General features: G+C 40.3%; 2 protein-coding genes and 1 pseudogene across 4 annotated transcripts; all 3 read right to left on the bottom strand.

Annotated features, from left to right (window-relative positions):
• Window positions 1-190: 190 nt before the first annotated feature.
• LOC110054115 (uncharacterized) lies at window positions 191-3,857 on the bottom strand (annotated as a pseudogene). Its single transcript, XR_016201697.1, has 4 exons — window positions 3,707-3,857; window positions 3,398-3,621; window positions 1,597-1,769; window positions 191-1,237 (listed from the first exon to the last, which is right to left on the bottom strand). The product of XR_016201697.1 is annotated as an uncharacterized LOC110054115 (transcript).
• Window positions 3,858-8,652: 4,795 nt separating this feature from the next.
• Window positions 8,653-13,438, bottom strand: LOC110056601 (uncharacterized). The gene is made up of 4 exons (XM_020763112.2): window positions 13,241-13,438; window positions 11,246-11,502; window positions 10,182-10,658; window positions 8,653-9,914 (listed from the first exon to the last, which is right to left on the bottom strand). Exons 2-4 carry the CDS (start codon window positions 11,496-11,498, stop codon window positions 9,604-9,606), a joined length of 1,041 nt encoding a protein of 346 aa, XP_020618771.1. The 5' UTR covers window positions 11,499-11,502; window positions 13,241-13,438; the 3' UTR covers window positions 8,653-9,603.
• A 2,548-nt stretch (window positions 13,439-15,986) lies between these two features.
• LOC149104367 (protein mono-ADP-ribosyltransferase PARP15-like) lies at window positions 15,987-21,054 on the bottom strand. 2 transcript variants are annotated; one of them, XM_089299070.1, is made up of 3 exons: window positions 20,716-21,054; window positions 18,346-18,654; window positions 15,987-16,274 (listed from the first exon to the last, which is right to left on the bottom strand). In XM_089299070.1, exons 2-3 carry the CDS (start codon window positions 18,524-18,526, stop codon window positions 16,102-16,104), a joined length of 354 nt encoding a protein of 117 aa, XP_089155196.1. In that variant the 5' UTR covers window positions 18,527-18,654; window positions 20,716-21,054; the 3' UTR covers window positions 15,987-16,101. The 2 variants fall into 2 exon arrangements, with proteins under 2 accessions (XP_089155196.1, XP_089155197.1); XM_089299071.1 differs by lacking the exon at window positions 20,716-21,054 and having other exon boundaries at window positions 18,346-19,154.
• Between the last annotated feature and the right edge of the window lie 675 nt (window positions 21,055-21,729).

Genomic DNA, 21,729 nt, shown 5'->3' with positions numbered 1-21,729 from the left:
TTCCTAAGATCCTTTTTCCACGCCGCCGCTTAGTGGTTTGAGGGTGTATTGACATAAATTATCCTGCTCTTTTTTGGCTGTCGCAAAGCAAGTTATAAAACGCCATTAATTTAAAGACACTTTTTGTTGTTGAAAGATGATGGGGTGATACTTAAAACTTAGTACGAGCCCGCGTATGACACATTGCGTATCGCACGTAAATCGTTTCATTTTATTTTCAATACAAATTCTCTCATTAACAAATACAAAATATATGTTTAAAAGAACAATTTGCAGTTTTAAATCTAAGGATTTTGGGGGGAGTACGCTAGGCCTTCACGGGGGCGCGGTGGCCTCGTGGTTAGTGCGCTCGTCTCCGGATCGAGCGGTCTGGGTTCGAGCCCTGGCCAGGGACATTGTGTTGTGTTCTTGGGCAAGACACTTTACTCTCAGTGCCTCTGTCCACCCAGGTGTATAAATGGGTACCGGCGAACTTAATGCCGGGGCTAACCCTGCGATGGACTAGCATCCCATCCAGGGGGGAGTAGAAATACTCCTAGTCGCTTCATGCTACAGAAACCGGGATAAGCTCCGGCCTGATGGGCCACTTGGCTCGTATGCAGACTTTACCTTTACGCTGGGCCTTCGGTGACCGGTCAACTACCTAACCAAGATATAAAAAATTTGGTTTACTATCTAACTTATACTTGAATTCCATTCAGATATTTACTTGTTGCTGAGTTATAAAAAACTTAGGTCGAACAAAATACTTCTGTTCAGTTACATTAAACAAAAGCTTCTACAACTTCCTAACCAAGATATATAGAAGTCGGTTTACTATCTAACTTATACTTGAATTCCATCCAGATATTTACTTGTCACTGGGTTATAAAAAACTTAGCTCAAACAAAATACTTCTGTTCAGTTACATTAAAACAAAAGCTTTTTCAGTTCTCAAACCCAAAAACGTCCATTTCATCGACCCTAAAGCTCTCACTTCCTGTTAAAAAGGTGACAGCATTCTCACCATCTGGACACTCGTACGAATTGTTCAGCTTTGCAGAACAGTTGGAGGCGTTGGGAGTGTTGGAAATGATTAGATCATGACCATTTCCAAATATTGGTCCGCAACCATTGTGGCGGTAGATAGCACTTTCTTCTTTGTCAGCTATCAAAGGTAACTGTGTTGGTGGCAAATCCTTTGTGTTGACGAGGCTGAACAGGAATGACTCTGTGGAATCTCTGTAACCTGCAGAAGCTTAACACAAAATAAAAATATGATCAATTAACAAAGAAAAATACACTTCATGCAGACCCTCAGCAAAAGACAGATGACTTTAGGAGTGGCGGGGGGGGGGGGGGGGGGGGAGGAGGGGGCTAAGCGAGTGTCCTACTTGATTACAAACATGTCCGTGATGGCATTCTGTTGCCTTAGGAATTGGCCAGGACGCCTGCGCATTGTAGGGAGCGATCCACTTAAATCGAAATGATCACTGGATCCCAGCTGTTCTCTCGCTTCCGTGAGCAAAACCACAAGTATATTACTGGACCCCTGACATAAAAGCGGAAATCTGAAGACAGGGAATCATGACCAGGCGTGTCAGTTAAAATGCTTACCCACGTGTTTCCACTGTTGCTCAGTATAGCCTCCAAATATGGACTTTCCACTTGTTATCACTGTCACCGTTGGACCCTTGTAGTCGCATCGGGTGTGAAAGTCGGCAGCAGCCCAGCCATCACGGGAAGCAGGGATGCCGGCAAACAATATTCGAAGGTGAGGTAACTTTTCGCTTCGTTATTGTCGACCGACCGTAGTATAATTATGCATATTCAATTACTGTGTACGAACACAAGGTACGCAAATTTGCATATTCCGTACTGGTGAAATCATGGAAAATCCTTTGACAAGATCTTGAAAAGAGGTTCAGTATACTTTCAGTTAAATATATACATTTCTACTTCACTGTTATTTTGAATGAAATGTCCATTTTACGCATGCTAATAACCTGGGAGTCCTCGACTTATTAGTATGCGTTTCGGTTGACTGAGAAGCGCGTTTTTCTTTCAGCACAACAATCTCCGTCGGTAGCTTTAGGGTCGAATCTTAATCGTTTGTTTCACTTTCCTCATATATTTATAAATGCTTGATCCATTCTAAGTATGTAATTTAGATGTATTTCGTTCCCCAAAGACGAAGCTCAAAGAGCAAAACAATTCTGTATTCTGGGTTTGCAATTGAGATTACAAGCGACCTCCGGCGTGCGTGTGTTTTTATTAAAATCCACAAATACATAGCTAGTGCAGCAGTTCGAAGCCTCAACAACCTTCTTCGCGTAGTTGTAGAACGTAGGTTTAGTTTACTATTCGTTTAGACAAGTCTCTATTTCAAAACGCGATGCGTCTGGGACTCGGAGGATCGTTTGCGCTCGAAATAGTCAGATGGCTTCCAGCTTATCCCAAATTCGTGTCTTATGCAGTACCTTGACAATTTCAAGCTTTCCGCTAGAGATAGAGAAGAATATACAGGCCATGAAAATCTCTAGGCATTTACAGTAGCGGCGAACCCGAGATCGAAGAAATCCTCAATGGCTCCCCGGCTTCAGCTTCGCACAGATCAGCCCACTTCTTTGGTCTTTTTCTCGTTTCTGGTACAGTTTCATCGAGATAGAGGTATTGAATGAAGAGGAATACTCTATTCTACGCATCCTGTATTGCTACAGCCTCTTCCTATCTTCCTTGCATTCTGCAACGATTTTGACACACACTATCGCATGTTCGCATACATTCTTCTCAGAAACAAAATATTGTTATTCCCGAAGTGACGTCAAAAGCCAACTCGTCCCATTCTCCGCTATTCCTCGGTCATGAACATGTAAAAGGGTAAATTTGCAAACTTTAAAAATTCATAGAAAATTAATGAAAATAGCTACAACGATTATTTTTTCGCAGTGGTGATCAGAAGAAAAAGGAAATTTATATTAGCGAAAAAAAATTTTGGGGGTTAGTGGCACTTCAAACATTGTAAATATTTTTTTCGAATGCACCCAAAAAATACATTGACAACTAATGATAGCGGTGTTTCATCATGAACCCCCTAAGCGAGACAAAAATCCTCAATTTTATACCCCTAAGCGAGACGCCGAACATCCCCGACCTTTTCATATGGGAGTCCACTCCCCTTCCCCGGCAACAAATATTAACTTGAGTGAGGAAAGATTCCAACTCTGTTGACTGAGACTGTTATCTTCATTAGAATAGGGACATCATATTATTACAAAGTATGACCCTAGTATTCTAAACTTCAACGGTTTGTTAAAACTTCATAAGATACTCGGGGTAGCATTGATCGTCCGAAAATGCAACAAAGATCGTTGGATTTCCAGTGTCATATACAATAGAATCAAACAAAATTTCTCGCCACAGAAATTGGAGGAGGCGCACGCTTTGGAGAAGGCGCACTAATAGTTTCTGCTCCTTTACAGTACTGTCCCAATGGGACCCTTGCAAGATACATGCATCGGTTACAAATGCAAGCCCCGCTGTTCGTGGCGTAAGTTAAGGACGCAGCAGCATCTCTAGCAAAGTAAATTCCTTTTCTCAAGGAAGTTCCTGAAAAATCAAATGTACGGAGCTCGACTAGACCTTCAAAGAAAGAAAGGCTACCTTGCATAAAACGAATTTCAAAATGACTGGTTGACAACAGCCTCCAGCTCTTTCTCTCACTTACAATTCGATTGATCACTGCTAAAACTTTTTGTCAGATCCAGTGCTATATCATGATCAATGGCATCAAATTTTACATCAAGATTATGAAAGAGCTGGTCTGTGTGTAACATGTACACAGGTGGAAACTTTGTGTAAAGCTCTGCGTTTGGCATGGATTCAGAGGTTCCTAGTGACAACTAGGGGATAGAAAATTGGAACGTCATCACATGTTACTTCTTTAAGAACTATGGGGGCTTATACTTCTTGCTTCACTACAACGCTGAGGAAAACTTCCCGAAGTCGATCGAAATGCCATCCTTCTACAAGCAAAACCTGAGTTATTTTTTTGAAACTGAAGGGTATCTATGACAAGAACGGAGATCAGGAATAAACCCCTTTTTAACAACAAAGACATACGAATAGGTGCCGGTAAACCTGTGTTTTATCAGAATTGGTTTGACCAAGGGGTCTATCAATCTGTGACATTCTCGATTCCAATGTAAATTGCTTGACCTTTGTAAATTGCTGTCGGAAATGTAACGCAACAAATGTAACGCAACATTAAAACCTAAATCTCGCTACTTTAATTGACTAACAAACAGCAAGAAAAGCAACTGGAATTTGTCGAACAGGAATTAAAACAAGCCGTATAAAGTTTCAAGTTTAACTGTATCAAGAAAACCTGGGAAAAAAATGCGAAAACACATACCTAAATATTTCAAGGAACCTTTTTTTTTCAAAAATATATAGAGGATAATACATAGGCGCGCGTCGATATGGAATATCTCTTCTCGTGTGCAACTCGATGTCTATACAAGTAAACATCTATTATTTTGTTTATTATATAAACATAATGATAACGACGTTTCCGAAGATTGCCGAAGATTTCCGAAGACTTTCGAGGAAGACCCAAAGATGTGGGTGTCTGGAAGACCCGAAAAGCGAATAGCGAATAGCGAATAGTACCTAATAGTGCGAATACTCTCGAATAGTGCGATCAGTAGCGAATAGTCGCGAAAAGTGGCGAATAGTCGTCAATAGTCACCGCTTTAGATCTAATATCCTGCGTTAATTAATTATCCAAATAAGCAACAGAATTTCAGTGCATTTATTACCTTTTCTTCTCCGGACTCAGGCTAGGGCTGTCCATCGCCGACATTAAGAAAACAGAAAACACAAGGATAACCTAATAAGGACGAATTTACCCTTTTGCAGCGGTTAAAACAGAAGAAATTACGTTTAGAACCACCTTTTGTCCTGATAAGCGTCTGTGCTTTTTAGCGGGAAAATCCCATCGTACGTTGCTGCGAGGTTGACTGCGAGATACCGGGTACCCTATTTGCTACGATTTGCCACTATTTGCCACTATTCGCCACTATTCGAGACTGTTCGCCACTATTCGCACTATTCGTACTATTCGCTATTCGCTATTCGGGACTATTCGCTGTTCGCTATTCGCGACTACTCGCTATTCGCTATTCGGGTTTTCCAGACACCCCAAAGATGTCTCGATCAGACACCAACAAATTTAAATACAGTTTTTGGTTAAACATGATATCAGTGAAGTAATCGATACTTCACTAGTGAGGATATGGAAAATACGCCAGCCGAATAAATGTATTGAAGTGAATTTTACGAGTGATGTATTTTGCAATAAACCACTCGTGTCTATATAGTAAATGATGATGATGATGATGATGATATTTAACGAGGGAGCCCAACTCGCCATGGCGGTTTTCAGTGGGGCGCTAAAAAAAATCAAATAATTAATTAACTAATAATTTCTTAGTAACCAAACTGTTAAGCTTCATAGGGGCCTGTTCTGATCAAAATTATGCAAATTATTTCTAAAACACCGAATTAATAAAACTGATTGTTTTATTACTTTTACAGTAATTGTATTTACGTCTTCGAATAAATTTTACCTGCTTCAGGTTTTTTTCATTTCTTTCACATAGTGCATGAATTATTTTTTCATGCATGAATTCTTAGCAATTGCACGCTGCTTGAAAACCATTAATCCTAAGAGTGACATAACCGCCAGACCCAGTCTGCCGGGGGTTGTACTCACTTATATGAGCTATATATAGCAGGGGCGGGGCAGCAGACTTCTGGAATTTTCGTATATGCATCATCTAACGAAAAATGACGTCAAATCCGGTTTAAACTGTGCTTCGCAGCTCGTTTCACAAAGCGAGGAAATGGGGTTTCTATTACTCACGATTTCCCTCTATTTGTAAACCATCAGTTTCGTTTCATTTTATATTGGGGATGGAAAGATGTTGCAGACACATTACTTCGACTTTTTAAGCAAAAATTTCGGGAAAAGAGAAAAGTTTATTATTGTTTTGAAGCAAGATAACGGAGACTCTTCCCTCATCGTCGGGCGAATTTTACACATTTGCAAAACTGGTGTTGTTCCGACTTTTGGTTCTTGTTGTTCTTGATTTAGTGATAACAATAAGTGCAATAACCTATAATGTTAACAACAACCTGGATGAAGCCATAGTTTGCACTGTACTACGGGAACATAATTAACAGAAGCCATTTAGCTCCGAAAGTCGCTGTCACCAGCATTCACCAGAGCTTTTGTTGCTCTTGGCTCACGTGTATTGGTAGAAGAGACAAGCTGGATCGCATGCTGAAGGTCAGTATCCCACATTCCCACATCTCTCGCTGAAGATTGTTGTTTTCAGTAAGATACAGTACATATATATTGGTACTTTGGGGTCATCAGTCTCTTTCTCTTTGGTGAGTGCTTTTAAAACGCCCAGTAAAAACTTGATTCACAGCATGGAAGCTTATGTCTCGCTGGATCGAAATTCGAGCAAGATTTGTAAGTTCTAGTCCTCTTTAAAAGTAATTCAATCAATTATTCAAATCCACGTCATCAGAGGGAATCTGCCATTGAAGCTGCCCTAAGTTAAGTTCCTGTTTAAGGACCTTCCCCTTTGAAAATCGTGGGGGTGTTCTTTGAGGCAACACAGGTCCCATTTATATGGTCTCGGGTACCCGAGATATAACCCTCCCCCTGAGGCAACTTTATCAAGTGTTTGTATGTGAAAATGTAGCCCCTGTAGGCCGAGTAAAAGTTGACCCTGCATGATTTTTCATAACTCTTATTGAATAATCAAAAGTGCAAATATCCCTCTTTGGTCAAGTTTCCCTCAGTCATTTGATCACAGTGGGTTTTGCTGACTTAATTTTCTCTTCTTTGATACAAATTGCTGCTTTAAATCTTAAATCTAGGCATTACGCGACACTCACCATGCCGAGAGTTGTTCCAGTTCGGCGAGCCAAAGTGTTTATGTATACTCCAAGAAAGGTTGTTGGTTACTTTACCTGCCAAGGCGAGTCAACTTGCCCACCTGAATTGCCTCGCCCCCAAGTCTGGTACGTGTAAACGGTTGGTTGAATTTTGCAAAGAAATAAGTGAAAAGTTAACTCCGCCAGGGTAACTCGGGGAAAGGGTTGTCTCAGGTACACAAGAGCCATTCTATTTTATTTCCATTTTCCCTCTTCCTCTTCCAACTGATTATGCAAAATATACTGCCCAAAATCTTTATGGGTACAGGTGTTTGAGAGTATCATCTTTATCACTACTGTGGCACGTACCTCGCCTTACGGCCACCCCCGTTAACACAGCCACCCCGTTATTATGGCCACTCTTTTCTGGCTCAAACAAAAGCTCAGTCGGTCATTTTCTTATTTATTGAGTATACAGTCAGTTTTTTGTGGCCTGTTGGTGACCAGATTAACAGAATTCTGGCACATTGTAGGAGTAATTTATGCAATTTACAATAAGCATCAGGCATCATTTTGATGGTGAAGTTCCATGCATACATGCAACTCTTGATTATTTTGAGATTTTATTTTTGTTATGTCATCAAGGCAATAATATTTTGATTCCTACTTCAGCGGGAGGGGGGCAGGGGAATCTCCTCTATGTGCAGGCCCAAAGGGTATGGTTATTCAGCCGTTTTGGTCATAAATAGGGTATCGATTTAAGCCTATTTTGGCCATTTTGGTCATAAATAGGGTATGACTTTTGCACTCTAGCCTTGATATGGGTATGTTTTTCATCAATAGCGAAAAGAAAATTAACAAAAATCATTCACAGATTATGTTTACTATAATTTAACATTGGTCTGAACTAGGGAACTTATTATGACGCAGGTCTGAAACAGGGTTTTGATTTAATGGTCATGGCATAAATAGGGTATCGAATATTTGGTCAGGTCATAAATAGCGTAGGGAATATCGCAGATTTTGGTCACAAACTGATAGAGTAAGGGTTTTGGGAAGCGGACCGCACACCGCTACCCAACTTTTCTTGGAGCACCCCCCAGGGACCTAGTAGTTGTACGAGAGAGAAAAGAACGAGGTTTTCGTCATTTTCCACAAAATTTGAAGGCCGTTTTTAGGCTTTTCTTGGCCCCCGAGCAACAATATTTGAGGCAGCTTGAAAGCATTGTTTTAAGATTTGAGAAGATATCCTTTGTATTCTGATCAGTTTGCTCTCTGCTCTCTGAGAGTAGATATAAGACATAGCGATTTTTCTTGGACTATTCTGTCCAAGCGGGAAAGGCGCAATGAGGTTAACGTTAAGTAAAGCACCAGCCGGTGAGACAAGGCCAGATCACAACACCTAGAACTCCGTGCCCTACTCTTGGCGATTATTGTAGCGGTTCTTTAATTAGCGTCCCCCGCTAACCATGTAACACTAAAGATCCAGGAGACGTGTCCTACGGTTTATAGTTCTTATCCGAAAAGACTTGAACGTCTAATCACTTGCAAATGTAATTTCAAAGTTTACACATTCTCCTCAGTTATTTTAGAACCCTGAGTGTTGATCCGGTATGGGGCTCGAACCTTCGACCTCCGCACAGCAGTCTGGCGCTCCACTAACTGAGCTCACCAGGCGGCGGTAATTATGATGTAACTATTTATGAAACACCGTACAAATAATTAAACAAACAGTTTTATTTCTTCTGTGTTTTTAGAAATACAGTGGAACCTCCGGATGCGACCACTTCTCCTCAGCCGACAGTTTTCCAACTATGATATGAATAGTTAATTTCCAAGTCAAATCACTCTATTTGGAACCGCTCGTAAGCGACCACCTCTCGTAAACGACCGCGACCACTTTCAGAGCTAAAAGTTTTAACTGTTTCCTTTAACCTCCCGAAAGCGACCCCTTGACAGATAATAGTGGGAAAATTGGATAATAAGGTGTTGTAACATTGTTGCATTCCGGGAAAGTACGAGATTTTTTTTTCTCGAAATTGACTTTTCACGTGCACATGAAAAACTTTTAAAAATTTAAAGAAAAAATGCATATACACTGTACTCTACCAGTCTTCTCAGTATCTTGAAGTTACCATAAGCTAATGAGGATAAATTTTGACCCAACACCGGTCTAAGCTCTCGTAAGCGACCACCTCCCGTAATCAACCACCTAAGCTTGAGGTTCGACTGTAATTCGCATAGTTTTGACCCGAACGGGCCTTCAAAATTAGCGTGTAAGTAGTCCCAAGTCCCATAGCCCCCGTTACCCCTGAACAGCAGTTTGCATCAGGTTACTGGGTCCTCATTAGTCGACAGGAGACGACAACAAACGAGAATTGAGAAAAGCACTGAGGCGTTTGGCCAATCTTTATCGCTTCAGATTGGAAACAAGAGAAGCACGTACGCCACCGTGATCAAGCGCGAAGCCACGCGCAAGATTAGCAAGCATTCTGTGAACGCAATTATTAGCTATCTAACATATTTAAACATTCTAAGAGCTATGTGTTAACAGAGATATTCTCTCGTTTCAAAAGCTAGGTTCGACAGAGACTTTCCAGCTGAGACGCCGGATCATTACCCTAGCAAAACATTTTTCTGTTCAGTCAAACAACCAGCAAGCAGTTTAATTTATCACTTCTCAAACCCAAAAACTTCCATTTCATCGACATAAAATTCCCCATTTCCTGTTAAAAACGTCTCAGAATCCTCATCAGGTGGACACTGGTACGAGTGATCCAGGTCTACAGAGCATCCGCAGGACTTGGGAGAATCCGCAATTGAAAGATCGGCACCTCTTCCAAATACTGGCCCACGGTCATTGCTGCAGAAGATAGCGAATTCTTCTTCTCCGGCTTTCAAAGACATCTTTGTTGGCGGCAGATCACTTGGGTTAACAAGGCTGAACAGGAACGAATCGCTAGCTTTTCTGTAACCTTCGAAAGCTTATAAAGAAATATTTGGTCAATTAAATTCGACGTTCAGGATGATGGTCTAGGCCTTACTATGGAGTCGTAGTCTCAAAATCCAAAGAGGTTAAGAGTACTAAAAAACTTGACAATTAGATATATTTAATTTGCACTTAACTCCCCAAAGGAGAAATTAGAAAGAATCCCAGAGGAAAATGTCAGGGCTGATCGTCTGAAACATCTAACCAAGATCTTGTTTTGTAAAGTGTGCCTAAATCAATCACGCTAGCTTAAAATGCTTACCCATGTGTTCCCACTGTTGCTCGGTATAGCCTCCAAATATGTATTTGCCACTCTTGATCACCGTTACCGTTGGACCCTTGTAGTCGCATCGGGCGTGAAAGTCGGCAGCATCCCAGCCATCACGAAAAGCACGATATAACAAGCCAAAGAACAAGTTGTCCCCGGTGTTATTGAGTGCTTGAGTTTCCTTCAACCAATTCATCAAGGTTTCGCGTTGATCTGAGGATAGAACAACAGAATCCTTGAATGGCCTCGCAGTAAGCTCACTGATGATTCCCTCAACTTGATAAAATTCAGCCTCCGCCAGTAGCTCTTCGCGAATTCGAACCATCTCGTCTTTAGGCACAATAAGCTGCCCAGTGCGAAGATAATTCAGGATATACCGGAAGTGAGTTCCATCACGATCAATGAAGTAAGATCCATCCTCGCTTGGCTTTGTGTCAAATCTGCTTGAAAACATGGCGTGTAACATCGAACCTACCATTGGAAAACAAGATAATGAAAACAAAACATCCCTTCCCAGGCATACCTGGGTATTTGACTAGTTGATGTGCTCAGGGGAGGGCGAAAATTTGACTTGAAGGATTGTTATTGGAGTGGAAAATTTGACACCATATGAGAGGGGTAAACTGGGATTTGAAGATGTTACCTCGAAATCATGGCCATGGTGAAGCTTAAAGGCATCAAGGGACAACACCGTTATACCGCTCTTCTTAAAGTTGGTTTGAGCTGGAAATAAGGGCGGCTATTAAAAGCAATGCACTGTGTTAAATATAAGTATAAGGTTTGCTTGGGAGATTTAATCACTTAAAAGTTACTTTTATAATTAAGTAATTATCGAAGCAGAGTGGGGCAGGGTGGAAGGTCCTAGGGTGACTGATTTCTTGGTTTCCTTCTCCATTAATCGTTTGAAAATTCAAAATGTCACAACCTGGGCGGTTCCCACGGGGGATGTCAAAGTTTCGAATTGACTGATACATAACAAGGTATTGAACTTCAAGACAGATCACTAGTACCAGTATTTTTAACGTCTGATAACTCTAAGATAAACATACCAAACATACCTGGATCTTTATTCAGAGTTGCTAGACTGGTCGAGAAAAAGTGACCGCCGACATTAAGCATCACCATTTTCGAGAAATGAACATGCTCTATCTTCTTTGCAACCTCATCAAAAGCTTCCTTTTCCTTGCGAACTTTGATCGTCTCTCGCTTCAAAATATCGAATGCTTCTTTGATGTAGTTGTTGACTTCCTCGAGTGATTCGTCGCTGAGCGCGGGTAGAATGTTTTCTTCCTCCGATTTACGTGAAGACATCTCACTTTATACAACAAAGAGAAACTGTATTTAACATCGACTGCGTAAAGTATTAAATAAGATGAAGCTTTTCTACCCACCCTATTCGCTAAAATCGAGTGAGTCGAGATAATTTCGCGTAAATGCGTAAATGTAGGGTTGGGTTGTGCAAAGCCTGATTAAGCTAACCCAGGATTAGCGAGAATTCTGATTTCAGTTTTGTAACCTTTCGTTGAGGTTTTCTGTTTATATTGTTTGTCATTCTGTTTAGAGACTGAATGATCTCACTCTACACAATAATTATAACAATAATGATGATGATGATGATAATAATAATAATAATAATAATAATAATACTTACTTAGGATACTACTAATAATACTTACTTACTTAATAATACTTAGGAGGACTCTATCCATCAAGTAATCCAGCAGACTTATGACTGCCCTAGGCTCACGGATTGAACTTGGCACCATAAGTTAAAAGCGGCAAGACTTTAAGGACTTATAATAATAATAATAATAATAATAATAATAATAATAATAATAATAATAATAATAGTAATAATAATAATAATAATAGTTAAAGTCATAATCTACTCATAATAATATAATAAATTAATATTTAAGAGGAGGCCTTCAATCATCTAGTGGTGGTTTTCAGAAGGGTCCTCTAAAAAATAAAAGTCCAAAATATATTGCAGAGTGTAAACGTCGAAATACAGTACAGTAATGATAGCTAAAAACTTAAGACTATAACTAAGGGACTTCTTTTAACTGAAGACTACAACCAAGGCTTAAAACATAGGCAGTGAAAAACATTTTTATACAAGAAAAATCAATACTCCTGAGTTAGTAATAACCGGTTTTCGAACAACCCGGCCCTGGTTGTTAATTGACAACATTCATAAACAAAAACAACTGAGGTTAATTGACAATGTAGCTTCTGACTTGTTTCTGCTTTGGTGCGTCCAATGATCATGCAGAAAATTTTCTGGTTCAGTGAGTGATAACCTATACGTGCATGCATACGTGTATGTAAATTTACTGGTTGAGCCTGTCTTTGGCGACTGAACTATCGGCCAGTTTTAACTGAAACTCTGCCAAAATCGCACCGTTATTTACAAAGTTTACAAGATGGAGCAATACTTTATAATGTTTTAGCGTTTGGGTTACAGGACAGATATGGGATGCGCCCCGTTTAAGTGTACCTCGCTTTCCCTTTTTATTCATATGTGGCCATTTGAAAGGTGCTTACTAAGCATAATCTGTTCTGATTTGTCGCGTTTAGCCATTTTTAAAGCCGAATTAACGGCCCAAGAATCGAAATAGTATGGTGAATGTATTTCATAATGACGCCACAACAAACAGATACAAAGAGCTACATGCCTCTGTCACTCCTGTTGCTTGATCATCGCGCCGATCAAGCGCTATTTCGATCTGATTTAAAGATTTCTTGTCACGGCATCAAAGAAACAGTCAATTATAAGTTTTATTTATTGAAGAATTGCACGCATTACAGTAAAAAGCAAACATGTAGGAATAGCTGTAACTCGTTGCATACCAAGAGATGTTCCCGTGACTCAAAATCCAAGGAAAAGTTTGAAACCTAACTCCCAAACAAACGTATATATACCGTATATAGGGCAATTTGGAGCAACCGAAATTTGTGCATGCCAAACGTTCTTATTGTATTCAACCAGGGGATGTTATTTTAAGGAAACAAACTGATTCAGTTTATGCCACACGTACTCATTTGCTTACCTTTTTACCGTTCGAATTCACTTCAGTTTTAATCTTCCTGGCCTCGAACAGTTCGTCCTCGCCGAATAAAAGAAAAGCCAGCGAGAGGCAATTAACTATTCGAATAGACTAAGCAAGTTTAACTGAGCAAAGTCAATTGTTAAGCTGAACTATCAGTTGCAGGAGTTACGAGTGAAATGTTCGTTTCGATTCGTTTGGGTGAATCTGCCCTGATTCCGAAAATTAAATCAGGATTCAAAGCGAGGCCCATAATCTAACGCAACAAAATGTAACGTAACTGTAAAAACTCCCGGTTACCCAGCTGGTAAAACCGGTAAATATTACCCAGTTTCTGTTTTACTTAAATCAAACAACAAACAATCTGAAAAGCAACTGAAATTTTGCGAGTAGGTGAAGTGTTCCAAGCAAATAAGCTGTAAAAAGATTTCAAGAGGATCCTCAAATTAGGCCGTACACTGGTGGTTGAAGATGTACGCACTCACGCGTGAAAGTATACGCGCTGTGCTGATTTAGAAACCCAGAAAAAGGGTAGGATAGGTAGGCAAAGTCTGCATACAAGCCTAGTGGCCTATCAAGCCGGAGCTTATCCCAGTTTCTGTAGCATGTAGCTACTCCCCCCTGGATGGGATGCTAGTCCATCGCAGGGTTACCCCCCAGCATTAAGTTCGCCGGTACTCATTTATACACCTGGGTAGAGAGAGACACTGTGAGGGTAAAGTGTCTTGCCCAAGAAAACAACAGTGACAATGTCCCCGGGCAGGGCTCGAACCCGGACCGCTCGATCCGGAGACGATCGCACTAACTATGAGGCCCTAACTATGATCGCACTAACTATTTTAATATATAGATTTAGGCCAGCCTAAAAGCGCAGCTCCTGGGCCGGGTTGTTCAGAGCCCGAGTAAACTAACCCAGGAAAAGATAGAATTTTGATTTGAGTTTTCAACTTTGCGCTGAGGTTTTCTGTATATTGTTTGGCCTTCTGTTTTGAGTTTTAATAATCACCATATACACAAAACAAAGCAGCAAAAAACATTTGCATAGAAGAAAAAGTTATAATTCGGTTAACTTTAAATCCTGGGTTAGCGTTAACCGCCTTCCGAATAACCCTGCCCTGTTTCCAACAAGTTAACCTGACACGAGTCCGCAATCCAATCGAAAACCAGCACTTGGTCAGCGGTCAACTTCAAAAAAACGCGTGACCTCGATGACCTGTAAACTTGAGCCCGCGATATAGTCACATGAAACTGGTCAGCAAATACCTTGTTTTGACAGATGTCAATTGCTCATAACATGGACGTCCAATATCAAAGAAGTTCATGGCAAAGCAAGGGTGCATATCTCTGTCAGCCTATTATTTGGAGTATGGCAGGCATGTTGCGCGACTCCGTCGTCGTCGCTGTCGCCGTCGCCGTCGCCGTCGTGCGTACGCGCCCACGAGCAATACCACTAGCCATGATAATCATGAGAAAATCAACTCATGGGTTTTCTGTTCTTCCCTATATGAGTATGGGGCTCCGCTTGGCGTCCCTTAGGGCCGCCGGAGCTTCGCTACAAGGAGGCTTTGGTCTTAAATATATATGATTTGCTAGTAAACAAAAGGAATAAACTATTTATTATTTTTAAATAAAAAATGTATTGATTCTTAAAAAATAACTTGTTTTCTACGCAAAAGCAGAACTAAAAACTGAATATAAATTAAAATAAATTATGTAGAATAAGTTGCAAGGAGGCCAAAAAGAAACTACAAAGCTTGTGTGATGCGGTCTTCCAATTAATATGAGCTAACTTAAGTACAAGCTAGAATAGGTCAGTTACATGGCGTAACGTCGATAAGTAATAGATTTATAGTTACTAATTACATAGAGCTCTATTATCCTTATAGAGTCCATTTCAAACAACGTGTTTTCAAAATGGTCGAACATATGCCAGTTTTCAGTTTTCAGTTTTCAGTTTTCCTAAAATCAGGGTTATTGCTCTACCCAGATGTAAAAAAGAGAAATTTGTGTCTGTATATAATAATTTATTAAAATCCTCACATTAGAGAAAGAAAAAAGAAAGAAATGAACGCCCGCCATTAGGAAATGTCACTCTGACGGAGGCAAAACCAAACGTAAGCCAAGTCTAATATTTTCCAAGGCAATATTTCCTTCAGATGCCACATACATGTAGTATTTGTAAGGTGGATTATTCCCCGTACATCGGGGATACAACAACAACAACAACAATGCCCGGGGAGGGGGGAATCCCATATGGCAAGGTCGGGGATGCTCGTTGGAAAATTTGAACTAAACCCCTAAAGGAGACCAATCTGGATGGTCTCAAGCTTTATTTGACTCCTAAAAAGATACCAATTAAAACGGAACAAGCTTGATCACCACCCGCTGTTCAGCAAATTAGCCCGCGCTAGTAGACTGGACTTGAGGAGAACGGCGGAGATCGAGCCTAAAAACGGAAATAAGAGCGTTTTTTATTATGACTTTTTTGAGTGCACCAGAAAACATACTTTGGCAGCTAAAGATAATAGTGTTTCGTGATGAATCCCCCCTAAGCGAGACCATAATCCTCGATTTTATACCCCTAAGCGAGAGGATGAGCATTTCCGAGCTTTTCATATGGAATGCTCCCCCCCCCCCCCCCGTTCTGGGGGGCAACATAGATTAACTTAAGCGAGGAAAGATTCCATCTCTATTGACTGATATGAAACTGTTATCTTCATTATACTTGCGACCATGGACAACACTATCATAACACATGACCCTAGTATTTTTTACTTCAATGGTTCATTACAACTTGATAAAATACTCAGGGTAGCATTGATCATCAGAAAATACAACAAAGGTAGTTGGATTTCCAGTGTCATTTACCACAGAATCAAAGGAGGCGCACTCATAGTTTGAGCTCCTTTACAATACTGTCCCACTAAGACCCTTGAGAGGTACATGCATCGGTTACCAACGCAAGCCCCGCTCTCGGCGTAAGGCAATGACCCAGACGCATCTCTAGCAAAGTAAATTCCTTTTCCCATATCAGTTCCTGTAAACACAAGTACACGGAGCACGATTAGATCCTTAAAGAAGAAACCACTACCTTGTATAAAACGAACTTCAAACTGCTTGACAACGTAATTAATTCTAATTAATTAATTAGTTAACAGTTTCCAGCTCTTTCCGTCACTTTTACTTTAACAGATCACTGCTGCTACTTTTTGTCAAATGATGCTATATCAGTAGTATGAAAAAAACCCACTGGCTGGTGAACAATTGCGAACTCCCTTTGTATCACAGCACCAGTGTAACCGGTGCACCACAGCACCTGTGTAACCTGTTAAAAACACCCTTTAAACTTCAATGATAAACCCAACAATCTCTCATACATTTGGGGGCCATTGGGAAATTAAGTTTATTGTTGTATTTTGGTGACCGCCAGCAGTTAGCATGATAAGATACAACCCTTTCCAAAGTTTATTAACATTCTGTGGAGGGATTTCAAAACTCCCTTGCCTTTTCGAAAATATGAGAGGGCCCAGTCTTAATCCCCCTCAGTTAGGGCTCAGTCAGAACCCCCCCCCCCCGGCCCCCTCACAAAATTCTAATAAAGGGGATGGTAAAAACGCGGGTCACTGAGCTCTTTTTTGAGTTACCAGCACTTAGAGCAAAACGTAAGGGTATCAGTTTTAACTGGTTGTACTGTTGTTGTGGTAACCTATTATGCCATGAAGATGACCACAAACTGTTCACTTATTTGTGTGATACCAATATTGTGACATCACCTAGTATTGATCCGTTAAAGATGATTTCCATTCCGTACTGCGCACTCTCGAGTGTTTGTTTACATTTTTTGTTTTGATGCATGGTGTGACGTCACAAAATGTAACATTTCGCAACTAGTTACATGAAGTAAATTCAAAGTCTCGTGTCAACCGCCTTTATGCTTCGTTCTTTCTGATACCACTAGATGAAACAACTTCGTAGCTGTAAAAATTAAAGAAACTGTTGGGAAAAGAATTTAAAATGCTTCGAAGATAACGTATGTGGCTCGTAACGAATAACATCGATTCGCATTCCATCCAGTGAGACTCACAAACACTGGGGTGATTAGACCGCGCAGTACGGACTAGAAATCATCTTTAAAGTAAGGCTGCTGGAAGGTGTTGAAAACTGTTGCCAGCCACCTAAAACTTTATTATTTCTGAAATTAAAGCAGTACATTCACACGACTTCACACGGTCTCGTCACATTTGTTCTTACCCAAACAAAAAAATTCGAAAGATCAAACACAACATAACCTTGTAGATTGCCGGACCACGTACCAAACGATTGTGCAAAATGCTGGGAGCCTCACTTGACATTTTCGTGCCACAAGGACTGATCTTACTCGATTTCCAGTCTCGACAAACGTTTGCAAACAGTCTACATTTGTCTTCTGTTTCTTCCGTATTTGAATCATCTTAGAGACAAGCGTAGCTGATGCAAAGTGTACAATTTTGTTCCAACCCTCCACAGGCGTTATGTGCAGGTCACGCAACGCTTTAGTGTGGAGAAGCGTTGCGTGACAAAACAGATAATGGCTGCGAAGCACAACACGTGAGCATTTGTTTGTTATCAGATAGTAGGCCTTTTCCACAAATACCACGTAAAAACTGCCCAAATATCTTTCCGGAAGTTCTCAAAAAATCATCTAAATATTACATCTTTTTCTTCCAAATATCTCGAAAAACCCTCTAAATAACTCATCTTTTTCACGTAAAAATACACTAATTTTGAATCACTTGAGCGAAAATTTTCAAAACGTTCTTGCAGTAGTAAGAGTTGAGGACCACGACTCAGGCACTTGCATGTTACCAGCATCTGCCATTTCGGAAAACTGCTGCTTTAGCGCTTTTAATGATATCATGGAATACATTTTTTGAGTGGAAAATCACTGAAATAGGTTGTTTCTGGAATAGAACTGAGTATTGTTTCAAGAAAACAACAAAGAAAACACAGGGCTAGGCCAAGAATAGCTATGAATATTTCTTAATGTCTTTAAATTTTTCTAAATATACTAATATTTTCTAAATATCTCGGAAACTTCTAAATATCCCTAAAAATATCGCTGTTCTCACCATTTGCAGATCCTGCGAAGCTACTTTTGAATCCTTGAGTATTAATCTTCATCACCCTGTCAGGATTTGTCCCATGGAATAGCTGCCTCTCGCTGTTTCCTCCATTGTCTTTATCCGTTTTCTCTTTTCTAAATTGATATGCCTGGTAAAGATGAGGATTCTGTATGCGCTCGATACTCATAATGGCCACCGAGCCAGCAGTCTGCTGGAATCTTAACAAGACGTCCTGCTACTCACGTGACGCAGCAGATAGTTGAACAGTATTTTGACAGGAAGGCACCGGGTCCCAGTTACTCGGAAGGGACATCGCTTAAAAAAACATGAGTAGGTGACTAAATACAGAATTAATTTCGCGTTATATTACAACAAAGCTTGTAAATGTAAAAATGGTTAGTAAATCTCCGGGGCTACTCTGTAAATCTTTGGGTAGGGCTATGCCGCTGAGACAATGAAACCCTTACCCTATACTAGATCATAATCAGCTTGATTTTGCAACTCCATTCTAGGCTAGACACCAAGAACCACTACCCTGCCCCAGACTTAAGCTATTTTCCAGGAAGAAACCTTATCTCTACCGTAGTCCAACATGCACTGACTAAACCAATATCTTACAAAGTCATTGTAATCGATATACAACCCCGGGTATAAAATCCAGTTTTACAGTAAATTATTTATACACTGGCCACTTTTCCGGTAACTTATACCCTATTCTAGACCGAAACTGACTGATTTCTGTGCTCTGTCCGAGACTTAACTGCCTGAAAACCATACCCTTCACAGCGGCACACACCCAAAAAGCTTATATACGGGAGTAAATCGTAAAATGGTGTTTAAAGATATTTTCCACCGGCCCCAACGCAGATTTCTGGGTTTATGACATCAGCAAATGTGGCATCGGAAATGTACTTTAAAATTGCATATTGTACGTTTAATGGCAAATAAAACGAGGCGATTAAATTCGTGTAATCTAGCTCTACAGCATGAATGTGCATTCATGACTCGATAAACGCTCGCCGTGACCCCCCAAACTCGCACGCGCATCCAAAACCCCACTGCCACGCCCTAAGCATGAACTTCTGCTCAACATAGAGAAAGGATTGCTGAGCTCCGATAAAACTGCAGAACCTTCTACTTTGCTTTATTTTCACTGTTTTTGTTAAATTAAAACATCTACACCGATGAGTTCGGAAGGCTTCCTGGTTACCCTATCGGTGTTAAAATCTGCTCACATCAGTTGAAAGACCGCCGCCTTCTCCATTACCGAAAAGACAGGCAAACCAGCCGATTGCTTATTATATGACACGTCAAAGTCTACAATTAATCCGATATATAAAATTGTCCGCGCGTTAAACACACAGGTAAGAATAGGGGGTATATACCTTTCGTTTCTGCTTCCATTTCGTTTTCAGAGCCACAAACTAAGCTAAACAAAACATCCTCCCATAAGCACATTTTTGTTCAATAAAAGATGGCAACCCGCTGTTTGATCTAAAGAAATTAAATGTGTTGAAATTGCACTGTTAACTTTACAACCGGAGAAACAGAGAAAACGAATTGAAGACTGAAAATCACTCGCCATGTTACCCCGCGCTATATAAACGGCAAACAAAATTGCAAGAAAGTTATTTTAACAACGCGAAAATCATTACTGTTTAAGAAGTAGCATCTTACATCAAGCCCCCGAGTGTTTTCTTTTGAAAAATCCACATCTAAATGTACAGTGAGCCGAGTCAAGGAAAGCCCTACGTGACTGAACCTACTTTCAAAATGAAAATGGACCCCGTGACCGTACGTGTACAGCTTCTTCATTGGTATTTGCTGTTAAATCTTCAAACTATTAATGTACATCCTGTATATTTATCTACATAGCAAACGATTACAATTTCCAATCAAAACCATGTTTTGAAACGCATCCATTTGGGAATTTAAAGCTGGAATCGATACGGTTTAGTTCAACACTTTACTACTGGATAATTTATTCGTACTGACCAACTGCTGCAACTGCTAAGGTAACACTGATTTTAATATTGATTTAATTGACTTACCTCTACCTCTATCCAGAAACAAAACGGTTTGGAGAGTATGTGAAGAAGGGAGAACTAACCGGATTGCAGTTAATTAAGGCGACTGTAATTTGCCCCCATGCATTCATGTTCGTTCGATTGAACATTCGGTCATTCTTTCCAAGAATTATAAGCTATAATTCCGAGAAATGGCATCCGAGTGAAGATTGTGCTACTTTTATCACCTCATGAGACGCAACATTCCAAATATAGAAATAGAGAAAAACCTCTGACAGATATTGGCACAGTAAACACGATTTTTGATTAGTTAAGAAGTCATTGCCCGAAGTGATAATGACTTGCTTACCTTTTCATTCACTTCAGAGGTATTTTCAATCTTCCTGACTTCAATTCAAACAGTTCGTCCTCGCCGACTAAAAGAATTCAGCAAGCGCTAATTTACTATTCGAAGTGACCAAGAAAGTTCGATCGAGCGATGTAAACAGTTATAAGCTTAACTTTAAACTGCGAATGAACTGTTCCTTTCGATTTCTTCTGGAAAGTTGCTTCAACGCTTCCGCCCTGATTACAAGAAATCGGAATTCTAAGCGAAGCTTTTATTATAGTAACGCAACAAATGTATAACGCAACAGGAAACTCCTCTCCTGGGAGGGGAGAGGTACTCCTTTACATGGACTATATAGGTATGTGCGGCCCAAATGGTATGGTTTTTCAGCCCGTTTTGGTCATATAGGGTATCGATTTTGGCCATTTTGGTCAGAAATGGGTCAGAAATAGGGTATGCTTTTTACAAGAAGCTACCTTTTCATCATTATCGATAAGACCACCAACAAAAGCCCTTCATACATTATGTTTAGGGCAACTGTGCCAGCCGCAAAGGCCATAAATAGGGTATCGAAAATGTTTGGTCAGGTCATAAATAGGGTAGGGAAAATCGGAGATTTTGGGCATAAATAGGTTAAGGGTTTTTTTTTAGGGGGCCGCACACCCCCACCCAATTTTACTGGGAGTATCCCCCCCCCCCCCCCGCGGGGTCCTATCACAGAAGTTGAATTATTGTTAACAAACCGTATGAACAGCAACTGAAATTTGGCGAATGGGAGAAATGTCCCAACCAAACGAGCTGTATACAGCAATTTAAGAGGATACTCAAATTAGGCGACACAGTGGTGACTCATGATCGAGCCGGATAGGGGTAGGAGGGTTAACGGTTTTGTCGCATGCATGAAAGTATATGCGCTCAGCTGATTCAGAAAACCTGGAGAAAAGGTTCAACAGAAAACCAAATATTTTACGAGGAAGATTTGGTCTTAAACATGTATGATTTCCTAGTAAACAGAATGAATAAACTATTTGTTAT

Source organism: Orbicella faveolata, unplaced genomic scaffold (assembly GCF_042242905.1).
Source record: "Orbicella faveolata isolate gen_17 unplaced genomic scaffold, um_ofav_v1 contig_34, whole genome shotgun sequence".
In the NCBI taxonomy this organism is placed as follows: domain Eukaryota; kingdom Metazoa; phylum Cnidaria; class Anthozoa; order Scleractinia; family Merulinidae; genus Orbicella; species Orbicella faveolata.
Note: the sequence above shows the minus strand (reverse complement) of the source record. Positions and strands in the feature narration are given on the sequence as shown.